Source organism: Rattus norvegicus, chromosome 2 (genome assembly GCF_021556685.1).
Source record: "Rattus norvegicus strain SHRSP/BbbUtx chromosome 2, alternate assembly SHRSP_T2T, whole genome shotgun sequence".
In the NCBI taxonomy this organism is placed as follows: domain Eukaryota; kingdom Metazoa; phylum Chordata; class Mammalia; order Rodentia; family Muridae; genus Rattus; species Rattus norvegicus.
This window is the reverse complement of record NC_141535.1, coordinates 22,082,035-22,096,449: the sequence shown is the minus strand read 5'-3', so window position 1 is coordinate 22,096,449 and position 14,415 is coordinate 22,082,035. Positions and strand designations below refer to the sequence as shown.

Sequence of the window (14,415 nt, the reverse complement as noted above, 5' to 3'; positions counted from 1 at the left end):
GTTGAAAAGTGATGGTTGGTACAACTCTAGGACTGGGGGCAATAAAAAGGGGCCATCACAATGAACATTTCTTGTAGCACTATGAATAGTGCCTTGAAAGTTATGATCTCCTGTGGCCTCCTGGGTTTAAGGGACCCTACATGCAGTATCCTTTTCCAGACACATGGCTATATACAGTTCCCCTGTACTTTCCCTTTTCCTTTCTTCAAACCTTTTCTGCCCTCTTCCTTCTTCCTTCTATTCCCTTCATGCTCCATTTCAGTCTCTTACCTTCTCTCCTCCTCCTCTCTCTGCATCCTCTTCTAAGCCCTCGTCTCTCTCTTTCTTTAAATACTTGCAGTTTTATTTTGTCCTTTGACAACATGAAAAGTCCAATAGGAGAAATAAGATATGTTAGTCTTCTATCCAAACCACGATTAATTAAAAACAGTAAACACAGAGACTTAGCATATTAGATTAGTTTTAATATATGGTATATATGTATATAGTTGGGCATGCATGTCTTTACAATATGTTCACTGAACTGATATGTGTATATAAATACATATATCATACATATACATACATGTATATAAGTTTATATACATACACCAATGTACATAAACTTACAAGCATATGTATATTTTTTTCTAGAGGAAATCAAGTAACACGTTGAAGATTTGGGCACAGCAGGGCTGTTTGATTCACAGCATTGAGGTTCTAGTTTTATAGAGCAAGAGTAAAACAAACCTGACCTGATTACCTGTTGGTAGCTATAGTACTAATCTTTTCCCAGCTGGCCCCTAGATTGTACCTCTAGGCATATCTACAAAGTGGGCAAAGTTGTTCCTAGCCAATGGATGTTAGAGGATTTTGGAGGCTATTTACTGTACTCTTTCAGAACATATTGGAGAGTTAGATTAGTAAATTTTATGTAAAATTCAGAGAGTCAAACAGAATATCTTAATAATTTAAAGTTTATGTACTTTGGTGTTTGAATAATGTCATAATGTTTGAACCTTTGAATAACTACCTCTTTTGGGATAAGATAGGCAGCAAGGTTAAGAACAGAGTTGCCAAATTCCTTTTTATTATAGCTAACTCATAACACAGAAATCACTTCATAAGACTGCATATATTCTAAACAAACATTCCTGATGCTAAGGTAAATTTCAGCTCACTCACAGTTGTTATTTTAAGGCTCACATTATGATAGAGAACAATTTAACTTTTAGACAGTTTTATATAAATATTAAAACGCTAAGGGATGTTCCAAAGAGAAGAAATATGAACTGAGTAAGAAAACCATTCCTTCCCACTACGTGATTAAAGGGTAAAGTCTATTCAGCCTAGTATGTAACATAGGTGATGTATCTTTAAATGTTTCAATGTTTATCTCTTCACTGTTCCCCTCTTCTCTCATTGATGTACGTCAATGTCCTGGGCAAACTTATAGTGGAACCTCTATCAGGTTTTCCAAAACAAGACATGACATTTCAGCCCATTTCCTCTTTTCATATTATGCAATCTAAACCATAAGTTATGAAGGAACATATATTTTTAATTTGCATTTATTGATAGTTCTTGATTAAAATACCCAATTAACTTGTTTTTGAGGGAAAAATCATATTTTACAAGTGTGATTAAAAAGTCATTATTGTTAATGCATTTAAATTTTTATCACATTTACTTATTTATATAGTGTATGTATGTGCATGTAGCACAGTGTTCCTGGAGAGGATAGAGAACGACTGGAGGCCAGGGACTTAGTTCAAGTCATCAGTCTTAGAAGCAAGTGTGTTTCCCCAGTGAACCACCTTGCCAACCCCAGAGGTTGCGCTGTAAAAATATTCTTACAAAAGGTTAATAAACAAAGATACAAGGTCTGAGGGAAGTGCAGTTTGGAAGAGCTGGAGGAGGAGGGTAAACATGATCAAAACATATTGTTCAAAATTTTCAAAGAACTAATAAAACTTTAAAAAAGAAATTTAATGTTTAAACCTCCACACCCTGAAGTTTCTTGTACTTTCATCACATTTTGCTTGGATTCCTTTGGGTTACTCTGGTTCACTGATGAATAATGGACAGAATTGACTATTTAATTCAAGTATGGGAATTTAATTTACTGATTACATGGGGTTGTACAGGGTCATTTGTAACTGATTAAGCTTTAATTCTACTAACTGAAAAGTCAGCAAGGAACAAAAATGACAGCTCCGGATTTATTTATTGTCAAAAATTGGGTCCTTTATTGTGATGACACCATATTTACTTGTGTGTCAAGATGTGTGTATATGATGTGTGTGCAGGTGCACATGTGTCTCTGAGGGTGTATACAGCTGCTGTCCTTAGGCACCGTAGTCTTCTTTGTTTTTGAGGCAGTCTTGAATTGGCCTGGAACTTATCAACTAGACTATGTTACCTAGCTTGTGAGCATTATGCATTTGTCTCCATTGCCCTCAAAGATTACAAGCTACTTTCCTTGGGTTCTGGGGTGTGAAACTCGGGTCCTCATACTTTGATGACAGACACTTTACTGAATGATTTAACTCTCCAGCCCCACATTTATATTTTTGTTCTGATTTTGAAATTATAAGTATATCATTTTCCCTTCCCTGTCCTTCCTCCTAAGCATCCCATTTACCCCTCAGTCAAATTCATGTCCTCTTTTATCAATGTTGCTGTATGAAAGCATGCATATACACATATTTTTCTAAATATAACCTATTGAGTATATATAATGTTACAATATATAGTGTTTTTAGGAGTGAGTATTTGGTGTTGGAAGATCAATGTGTCACAACAATCTTGATGCAGTAGTGGTACAAATACCATGGTGATAGCCAACAGCTCTCTCACTGCACTTAAGGGCTGCTCCACAAGAGGAAAACCATGCTTGGGACTGGAAATCTACCCAGCTCCCCAGATATAGTAAAGTCATGGATCTTGGAGAACTTAAAACCACCACATTATTAAACCAGCACAATCCCTCACTACACTCTAAATATCTGTCCTTATACACACATATTGGTATAATCCTCATCTTTCTCTCATCAAGAAAATTTCTTGTTGGAACCAAGACCATTACAGAAAATCATAACTAACCAAACTGCAGAGTTGTGAGGCCCAGTCCCAACTGATACATCTATAAAATGCCTAAGGCTCAGGGAACAGTGTAGAAGAGGTGACAAAAGATTTTAAGAGTCAGAGAAGCAGGGAGTTCTCTGTGAGATTGAGTCTCCCGATAATGTCAAAAGCTGTATGTGTAACATCTCACCAACATGACTGATGAACATGAGCTGCACAAGGACAAAGAAAATAGACATGGCAAAGTTGGTGAAGGAAAGCCCACAAGTTCTCAACCCTACCAAAACCTAGTGGCAACTAAAGAATACTGAGAGCAGAAGAAGTAGTCTTCTCACGAGAAGTAAGCACTACATTTATTTTGTAATATATTACTTGTTTTGCATCTCGTTTTCTATTCAATATTATAGTACCATAAATTGTGGAAGGTAGAAGTGAAGAGAGTACCTTCGAATTTTCTTTGTATTCTTCTCTGATCTACATAACACTGTTTTTAGGTTGTTTTTCTTTTTTCTTTCTTTTTTATTCTTCCTTCCTTCTTCCCTTTCCAACCCCTCTCTCCCTTTCCTTCTTCCTTCCTCCACCTCTTTCTCCAGATGAGTCTCTCTACATAGCTCCTGGAACTCACTATGTAGACAGTGTTTGTCTTGAATTCACAGATATTTGCATGCCTCTGACTCCTGAGTACTAGGATTAAAGGCAGGTGTGGGCATGTTCAGTTTTCTGTGTTTTCTCTGAACACATGTAAACATGCATATTCCTCAACTGAGGATGTAGATGTGTTATAAAAATCCTATTGTACACTGAAAACATTGTGCTAAGAATTATACTTAGCATACTTATCTATGCAATATCTTAGCCTGACCTATCTTAGGACTGCTCAGAACATTATGGCAGCCTACATTGAGGTAAGAGCATCATACACATCTCCGTGTAATAATAAAATGCAATTAATTACTTTCTTGTAGAAGCTAGGTTTGGATCTTCCTCGAAGTCCTATGCATCCAGAAATAAGACTTGGATTGAAAATATATTTCTAAGTACCTTGGCTACATAGCTAGACTCACCTTTGACTAGATCGCGACTGGACCGCAACTTAAAATAACCAATTTATTCTAATTTACATTCTGTCGTGTGGTTATTTACCTGTGCTCAGGTGCCATTTGTTCCCCTTGTCACATTTTCCAGGGCCGAAATCTTGCCTGGCATCCCAGAATACTTTCTGCCTCCTGGAGGCTCCACCTTCTCTTCCACCCTTTCCTAGAGGTCATAGACTTTTTAATTACTCAGTGATGTACCCATATGATACACCGGATATTCTGTCTACCCTCTATGTGACTTATTTAATCTTTATATTCAGAACAGAGGAAGTTACTAGACATGGGAAAGAGTAGTTGTTTCCCTTCATGGTTTCATGGCTAGGACTGTAGCTCATTGTTAAAGCCCCAATATTATGAGAAAGTTTCAGAGAAAGACCAACTAAAAAATATAAAATAAATATGTGTTGAAAGCTTTCCAATTCCAGAAATTGAAGCATTGTAAATTAAACTACACTCAGATTTAGGTTGTTGATGTCAATATTTTTACTTGTGAACTCAGTATTTCATTCTTTCCACATAGAGATGATAATGCTTTTATTGTTGCTTTGATATATTGGGTATGTCACCATATGGAAAAGTATGCTGTCAAATATGTATCAATAGTTTGTTTAGTAGTCATTCATTTTTAATTAAAGTATAATCATCTAGTGATCAATTTTTAACCATTGGTTGATTATTTAAGAACTACATTATTAAGTATTGAAGATTAATTAAAATATATAGGACTATACAAGACATTATAAAATAAACGCTTCAGAACTTCTTAGTTGAAGGAAGTTTACCATTATGCCCATTCTAGTTTACAATACAATAATTGAGTTAAAACAAGAACAGGAGTATGAATGGTTCCAGGGTAGTTGTGAGATCTTGGTAGAAAACAAAGTCCTACAATTTGGTCAAAATCTAGACTCTTTGACTTCTGCATCTTCTATCACCAGGAAAACATATAATAATATACTCTTCTTAGATTTGGCATGAGTAGTGCTTGGGTCATTCATTAAGTTTGATTTTTTTCAGTGTTACCTCCTTCAGTGTGCCTTTCGTACTCTGTTGCATCGATGGCACAGATTCTTATTTTGTTATAAAACATATCCTATTTGTTTCCTTTCTTTTGTATCCAGATCTCTATCCTATAAGCTGAGAGCCTAACAATATTGATGAAACCAAGAAGTGCATGCTGACAGGAGCCTGATATAGCTGTCTCTTGAGAGGCTCAACAAGAGCATGACAAATACAGAGGCAAATGGTAGCAGCAAATCATAGAAGTGAGAACAGGATGCTCATTGGAGGAGTTAGAGAAAGACCAAAGGAGCTGAAGGGGTTTGAAACCCCATAAAAACAACAATACCAACCAACCAGAGCTACCAGGGACTAAACTGATAACCAAAGAGTATATGTGGATAGACCCATGGCTCCAGCTGCGTATGTAGCAGAGGATGGCCTTGTTGGCCACCAATGGGAGGAGAAGCCCTTGGTCCTCCAAGGCTGGACCCCCAAGTATAGGGGGATGTCAGGGTGGGGAGGTGGGAAGTGGGGATGGTTGGGGAGGGGGATCACCCTCATAGATAGAAGGGGTATTTTTCATCTCTGTACTTTCAATGTTACATATACTGGCTGGTATTATATAAGTGCTCCCATTATTCTGAATTAATAACTAACAACACAACAAACAAAACATCAGTTGAATATCCTTAACCTTTCCTGAAGACTAATTCTACTGTTTAATAATTATCTTATGTATGAAATACATAACAGAAAAGCTATCAGAAATATATCGGTGAAAAGCTAAGTAAAATTTAACATCTCACAGGATGTGGATTATAGCATAATGCAATAATTCAGAAGTATAAATAAGTTATTAAATTTGAAAAGAAGCAAACACATAATCGTATAGCTTGAGTTTCTAGAATACATGGAAAGTTAGAATGAGGGTATGGAGAAGTTTATATTATGAATTTTAAATTGGAAGCAACTATGTAAAATCTATTCTAAAATTCTTTAAAATGTATTAAGACATATAGGCAAGCCACCATCTTTATTATTTTTTGACCCAAGTTGAAGGTCTAATGCAATTAACCTTGACCCAAGCCTCAAAAATCTATCTTCATGTAACATTTGACTCTGATGCTTGCTCCATAGCAAAATCAAGAAGAAGGGAACAGAGGAAGAGTTGGAGTCCCAACGTAGTATTTTACAGAAGAGCAGAATAAAGAGCTTTGCCCTCCAGGTAGAAGAAATCCACACAATTCTCTGTTTATTATGTTTTATTTTCCTCTTAGAAATCCTTTCAGGTTTCTAACACAAAACTTTTCTTCAGCTCAAGCCATAAGCAACTTCCCATCTAATTTACCCTGGAAACTCATGCTGGCTACTAATCATTCAAAAACCCTGTGGCCAACAAACACCAACTGTGTTCAAGGCAGCATTGTGGTACTGTAGAAATGGTTCTGAATGTTTATTGTTGTGTCCCAGGGTTATAGAAATAAACCATATTATAATTATTGTGTCAAGGACAAATAATAGTCAAGGCTATAATTGATTAAAATATAGTTATAAAAATCCTTCCTCCTGCCCTCCCTATATTTTTTTGTGTCCTGGAATATAATATTTTTTAAAGTTTCAGCTCACTCATTTATTTGCATTAATCATTTGAGTTACTATTTTCTTATCATTTAAAAATGTACTTGGAGTCTCTTGTCCCATAACTCAAGCATCAGATCAGCATATCCATACCATTTAATAGGCATCTTTGAGGATGTTTCTGATATATGGGGGAAAATTATTTACTTAACATATATAAGCTAAACTTTTAGTTATTACTGCCTTTGTGATTTGCTACCTTAATGTCTTTGTTTAGTTTTATAACTCCTCTCCTCAGGCCCAGGCAGAACATATTTTGGCCTTTAAACACACAGTGGCAATCCAGTTGTCAGATTCACTGGTCTCTAGAACTTTCTTGCTAAAAGAAGGCACTTCTACATTTTATTTGGTTGGTCCTTTGAATATTACCTATAAGACAAAGAATGAAAAAATATTGGAAGGGACAGGAGAGAAGTACAGAGGGTCTGGAAAGTGAATAGAAATATGTAGCAATGGGGGATGGGGAAATGGAAGTAGCCACTAGAAAGTGCCAGACACTAGAGAAGTGAGAGGATCCGAGGGCCCAACTTGAATGACTTTGTCTGAAATATACAACAAAGGGGAGATAGAACCTGTAGAGATCACCCGCAGTAGATAGGCATGGCCCCAGTTGAGAGATGGGGCCACCCACCCACCTCAAAATTATTGACCCAGAATTGTTCCTGTTCAAAGGAAAGACAGGGACAAAAAATGGAACAGAGACCAGAAAAAAGGCCACATAGAGATCCATCCCATCTTCAAACACCAAATGCTGACAATAATGCTGATATCGAGAAGCTCCTGCTTACAGGATAGACTCTGCCAGAGTCGGACCAATGCAGATGTAGATTCACAGCCAATTATCAGACTGAACCTAAGGACCCCAGTGGAAGAGCTAAAGGAAGGATTAAGGAGCTGAAGGGGATTGAAACCCCATAGGAATAACAATATCAACTAACAGGACCACCTAAGAGTATATACATGCAAGGATTCATGGCTCCAGCCACATATGTAGCAAAGGATGGTCTTATGTGGCATCAGTGGGATGGGAGACATTGGGTCCCGTGAAGGCTTGATGCCCCAGAGTAGGGGAGTGATAGGGTGGTGAGGCAGGAGTGGGAGGGTGGGTGGGAGAGCGCCCTCATAGAAGCAGGGGAGATGGGACGGGAAAGAGGGTTACGGAGGGGTAACCAGGAAGGAAGATATCATTTGAAATGTAAACAAATACAATGATTAATAAAAAATGCATAGATCTAAATAGTCTGTTGGTCAGTGTGACTTTTACTTAAATAATTTCTGTTCTTCTCAGATGTACACAGTCTACTACAGTTATCTTCCTGTCGATGTCGATGTCTGTGGTTATAGTTGTCAAACTCTCATATCCTCTCTGGCCATGGGAAAACAATGTTTGAATGTATCACTGGTCTCGCTGCTGCTGCTGCTGCTGCTGCCATGCAGATGGAAGTGGGTTGAGCTTACCTTGCAATTCATCAGCGTTGCTAACATACTGCTCTGTAGGCAGCAGAAGGGTGTCACGGGGGTTTATATACATATGAAAGACTATGACTCACATCTTTAAGAACATTAAAATAAAATTATATCAGAGGCAATCGCCATATGCTGTGTTGAACAATGAGATGTTCTATTTGCTGGTGTGACTACACCATCTTTCCATAGAAATTATGCTTTCAAATGACTCAGTCAACTTCTGCCAGTCATGGAAAACATAAATGCCTTTTCCAAACATGTTTTCTCTTTCCTGCTACCAAATTCAACTAATAGAAATAACTCTTTGAGTGAGTGTGACTTTCTTACTGTGGAAAGCACTTTTCTTGGCAGCAATGGTGAACTGCTCAGTATGAATTATAGGTAGCTACTAGAAGAGCATCAAAGAATCTTATTTTCTCCTTCAAAATCAATAGAGAAATTGCTACTTACTCTAGGCATTCTGACTTCGTAAAGACAGATGTGGCAGCACATTTTGTTTCAGAATAGTTGAGATGTTTTTCCACTGGCAAAATGTTCCAATCCTCTTTTCCTCTTTTGAGTAAAGCAGTCCTTTTGCTTCTCGAAAGCAATATTGTCACAAACAAACAATAAATTGCCTTGCTCATTAACTTTGTAAAAAACAAATGTTGGTAAAAAAGAAAACCGTATATTCAGGGCCTTCATAGTTTTACTTCTTGACTTGAACTTTGAAAATATTTTATCTATTTAGAGTGATGCATTAAAACTGAAAATTGAAATTGTAGATAATATTTTTTAGGTTGTACTGATTGATCCTATTATTTATCATATTTTAAGGGTTTTTTTTCCCTGCTGCTCAGACTTTTCTCCTTGGAATGCTAAGTATTTAACTTCTTTTTGCATCTAGAAGTAGCTGCTCTCCTCCTAATAGAAGATTCTCTGCTAACTAATCTTCTATCATAATAAAAATTTACTCTGTATATTTGTTTTCATAATTCACTAGCAAGCATATTGAAAATGTTCCCATAATTGTTTTTCTTAATAAAATACATTTATATATGCTTGTGAATACAAAAATAAGGCAAAATGGAGCCCCACTGACTATTCATATTAAAATGCCCTTTGATAGAAACATGTACGTATACAAAACCATGCAGCTTGATCTACCAGAGATCTGCTGGAATAAAACAGCTTTCAATATCTTTAGTTTTCCTCTATTTTTTTTGAATCCTAAGAAAATATTGAAGTTTCAGAATTACACATGCCCTTTTTACTGGTGGCTTGTACAGAACCAGAGAAGGAGTGTTTATAAAGAAGCCACATGTTCAGACTTTCATTAGGCAATAATTGGAGGTAGAGGCAAATTACTGCTTATTACCAACAGCTTCACTCAATACACTCCTGAGCATGATAAATCAAAAGAATAATAGAAGCAAGAGAAATATTGTATGAATAACAATATTTATCCATCTTGTACTACACTGCTCTAAGTGTACATTGGGTGAAAATGACTGGATAATTATCTTGCAAAATTTCTACAAATACAAACGTATGGATAAATTTACTTGTTTTAATAACTTTGGAAGAGTCACTTTTGCAGTCTTATATTTGAAATTAATTGTACAATAATAATCTTTCTTGCTTGCCTATTTAGTTGATCTGTATAAATAAAAATTAAGCTTAGTGTGTGGTGAAGTTTCGTGTGCAGCCACAGACAGACAACTTGTACATTCTTATACACATGTTTAAAACACAACTTCAAAAGTAACACGGTTTTTCAAAAGTTTATTTTAAGTTTGAGGACTAGACATGATCATACTGAGTTTACAACATCCTACGTGATTTAAGTATATCTACAAAGAAAAAACAACATTGGAATATTACACAGCTTGAAAGTTTGCAAAAGTTATGTGTATCTTAGTTATTTCTGTCCTTACAGACACACCAGACGACAGCATTCAATGTTATATTTCATAATTTGTTGTCTAGCATAGTAATAATCGTTAATATCTGTTCTTCAAAATCCACACCTAACTTTATGAAGACATTCACAGAGAGAAAGTCAACCTTAAAGTAGGAATTGTGTCTGTGACAAATGATTAGAATAAAATATACATGAATTGGTTATTTTAAAAGTTAATTAATTCATAATTTTCTGAATTATAAAATTAGCTCATGATAATTATGTAGTAGAGTGAAGGGTAAGGGATTCCATGTTTTGTATTTGTAAAATTTTATTTGCAAATTAAATTAAATAAAAAAATTCATGTTTCAGCTTGAAGCCATGGATAGAACTGATAGGCAAGCTACTTCCCAATACAAGCGCCCTCGTGGACAAATGCATGTCCATTGCACATGCTATGCTTTAGGTAGTGCATAGAGCTGGGAAGAAGTGTACAAGCAAGGGAAAGACTCTCACCATCTTTTGAAACAGTAACTGCTACTGTTACTAGCAACTTTTATCGAGAACAAATTTTAAACAGGTATCAGCAGCGTCACAAAGTCAAAAATGGTTTCAAAAGGTATTTCAGCACAACACGTTATTCATAATTTCTGGAACTTTACATTACATGTAAAGAATCTGCAAAGAAAAACACCTACAAATTCAGTAGTACGGTTATCACTAAGAGAAACAAGGACCATGACTAGGTAGAAAATCTTGTACTTCTAGGGCTTAAGTGATTCTATGTAGAGCTATTTTAATTGAAAATACTATTTTAAATATTCTCTATTGATAATTTTAAACATTTCTTAGGATAGTAATATTGAGGATAGAGCTGTTTTGTTTTGGGAAAATGTTGAAAATTATTCAGCATTTTATATTCTGAAAATCAAGAGATTTTTAACAAAGCTGGTGGAATTAGCACATGGGCATGGGCCAAACATTTGGCCTGACAGCCGCTATAGAACAATGAATTTGCTGTCATTTAAAATGGCAATGTGGTTGACTTTCTCTTTCACTTCTTTGCTGTGATTGAAGACTGCTGCATATTTACATCACTGAGAGATGTTGTGAACACATGAACAGACGGGACAAAAAAGTAGTGGCTTTCCTTACACAGCACACATATTAATGACAAAAAGCAAATAAAGGATAGCAGTATTGTGCATTTCATCCACATCCACCCTTTCCTTCCCTGGGCCTTCAATTTAAAACTCCAATAACTCTGTGTCAAAGCCTTATAAAATAAATACGTGTTAAGCTTATAAATTAGGTATGGAGGACATTTATGGAGGCAGTGTGAGCTTTAATTTGAGACATATGTCAATGATGCCTCCATTATCAATAACAAATTGTTATGATAATTGCTTAGTTTTTCTAAGACGTTTGAAGCAAAAGAAATAAAAATCAATTTTCATCCTGAAGATGGTTTATGATTTTGTCATTAGTAAATACATTGCTTCTCACAAATAATTATGCAATGTGCTTTCTTCAGAAACCATCACTGACTTTAAACTGCATTGAAAATTTCATTTCACGGGAAATGTGGAAATTCACAAAGAAATGTTGAGTGCACTTGGCCAAGCTGTGCAACACTAAGCTCACATACGTTTGCTAATATTTTAAATACACAGATAATGAGTCTATTATTTCAAAGAAATGAAGATTTAAATTCAAGGACTATAGTGGTTTTTTTGTTCTTTTTCACTAAATGGTAACAGGGGATTCTCAAAAAGGATAGCCTTTTGACATGAAATACATATAGCTTCCTTCAAAAATAAAAATACAGGTTCAATGTACTGATATTCAACATAGAACCATTTACTGATATCCAATCATGTTCAATGCATATTAATACATGTTCTGTGTATATAAATAAACTTAAAGGATAATAATACTTTAAGGCAAATAAAAGGAGGAAGTCCAATGACAAAGAATATTAACCTATTTATGAAGCATATAAATAATATAAAGTATTTTATTATAAGTAAAGAAATTAAAACTATAATTGCTCTTTTAATGGTACTGCATATCAAATTTTCCTCCCCAAATCTCTGTAATACACACTAACAGTGTTAGGCACAGGAAAATAATCAAGATAATCCGAATTCATCCCAAAAAACCTTATTGCTAACATTGTAACATTTTATGTGTTAACTGAACAGTGACCATAATTCTCCCTTAACTCTTCCTTCTGATGACTATGAGTTTGTTTAGTTTTATTTTTGCTGTAAAGAGGAGACTTGTTATGCCTACTATACTTCAGCCAATCTATATAATTCTTAGAACAAGGAGAGTAATTCAAACGGTGTGATATTACATAGAGAGTTGAGCAAAGGAAACAAAATTAAATTATTGAAAAAGCAGGCTTAGAATGCCTAAAAAGACAGTCAGTAGCCTACTGTAATTTGAACGCTTTGACAAAAACAAATGCTGTTTCTATCAGATTTGCACAGTTCATTTCATGTAGATACTTATAGGAAAATAAAGAAAAGCATTGTGGGATATGTGGTCCCTTCCTTCATTCCTCCTCTGTGCAGCCCAGCAGCTCTGACCGCAGAGTGATCCTTCCATACCAGGACCAAGGAAGGATTCTTATGTGTCGTGCATAGATGGGAGGGTCGATGACATTTTTCCTGTGAGTATCATTATCAAAATTGCCTTGAAAAACCTAAAAAAGAACAAAGAACATGATCATATACCTCTTTCCCTGTATAGTGTGTTCATTTTGTTATTGGAGTACACATTGTAAATTTAAAATTGGTAACTGCTTATTTTTAGGAGTAATATTTTATATATTATTTATTGTATAGGATGGGTAATAATGAATAAATACAAATGCATAGATGTTTGTAGATGCACACATGCATGTGTGTATTGTGTGCACATGGGGTCCGAAGTCAACTTCACTCTCTATAAAAGTTTCTGTTTTTTGGGACTTGGAATTCATAGACTAGGCTGGAATGATAGGTCAGATATTCCCAAGGCAATCCAATTGTCTTCATCTTTGAGGTGCTGGGATTATAAGCATATATTACCATAGCCATGACTGCATTTTCTTGGGCTCCTAGAGATCAAATCCATGTCCTCATACTTATACAGGGAACATTTTGAAAACTGAGCCATCTTTCCACTTTCTTTTCTATAAAACATATTGCAGGTATTTAAAACAATTACCTTAATTTGAGTTTTCATTATTTAATTCTAAGAACTAAATTATTCAAGAACTTATGTATTACATAGGAACATATGGATCTGTCATGTTTGATATGATTATAAGACCAATGAGACAACTGAGAATAAAATTAAGAAACAAGAAAGAAAAAATTCCACCAGAGAACTACTAAAGCTGATACACAACTTCAGCAAAGTGGCTGGGTATAAAATTAACTCAAATAAATCAGTAGCCTTCCTCTACACAAAAGAGAAGCTAGCCGAGAAAGAAATTAGGGAAACGACACCCTTCATAATAGACCCAAATAATATAAAGTACCTCGGTGTGACTTTAACCAAGCAAGTAAAAGATCTGTACAATAAGAACTTCAAGACACTGAAGAAAGAAATTGAAGAAGACCTCAGAAGATGGAAAGATCTCCCATGCTCATGGATTGGCAGGATTAATATAGTAAAAATGGCCATTTTACCAAAAGCAATCTACAGATTCAATGCAATCCCCATCAAAATACCAATCCAATTCTTCAAAGAGTTAGACAGAACAATTTGCAAATTCATCTGGAATAACAAAAAACCCAGGATAGCTAAAACTATCCTCAACAATAAAAGGACTTCAGGGGGAATCACTATCCCTGAACTCAAGCAGTATTACAGAGCAATAGTGATAAAAACTGCATGGTATTGGTACAGAGACAGACAGATAGACCAATGGAACAGACTTGAAGACCCAGAAATGAACCCACACACCTATGGGCACTTGATTTTTGACAAAGGAGCCAAAACCATCAAATGGGATAAAGATAGCATTTTCAGCAAATGGTGCTGGTTCAACTGGAGGGCAACATGTAGAAGAATGCATATTGATCCATGCTTATCACCCTGTACAAAGCTTAAGTCCAAGTGGATCAAGGACCTCCACATCAAACCAGATACACTCAAACTAATAGAAGAAAAACTAGGGAAGCATCTGGAACACATGGGCACTGGAAAAAATTTCCTGAACAAAACACCAATGGCTTATGCTCTAAGATGAAGAATTGACAAATGGGA

General features: G+C 35.6%; 1 protein-coding gene across 3 annotated transcripts in view; it reads right to left on the bottom strand.

The window, feature by feature from the left end:
• Window positions 1–10,017: 10,017 nt before the first annotated feature.
• The window catches only part of Edil3 (EGF like and discoidin domains 3), a 536,979-nt gene continuing 532,581 nt past the window's right edge, over window positions 10,018–14,415 (bottom strand). For all 3 annotated transcript variants that reach the window (NM_001427434.1, XM_087634184.1, XM_087634186.1), the window contains 1 exon segment: window positions 10,018–12,862. In NM_001427434.1, the coding sequence (NP_001414363.1) occupies window positions 12,713–12,862 (150 nt within the window). In that variant the 3' untranslated portion in view covers window positions 10,018–12,712.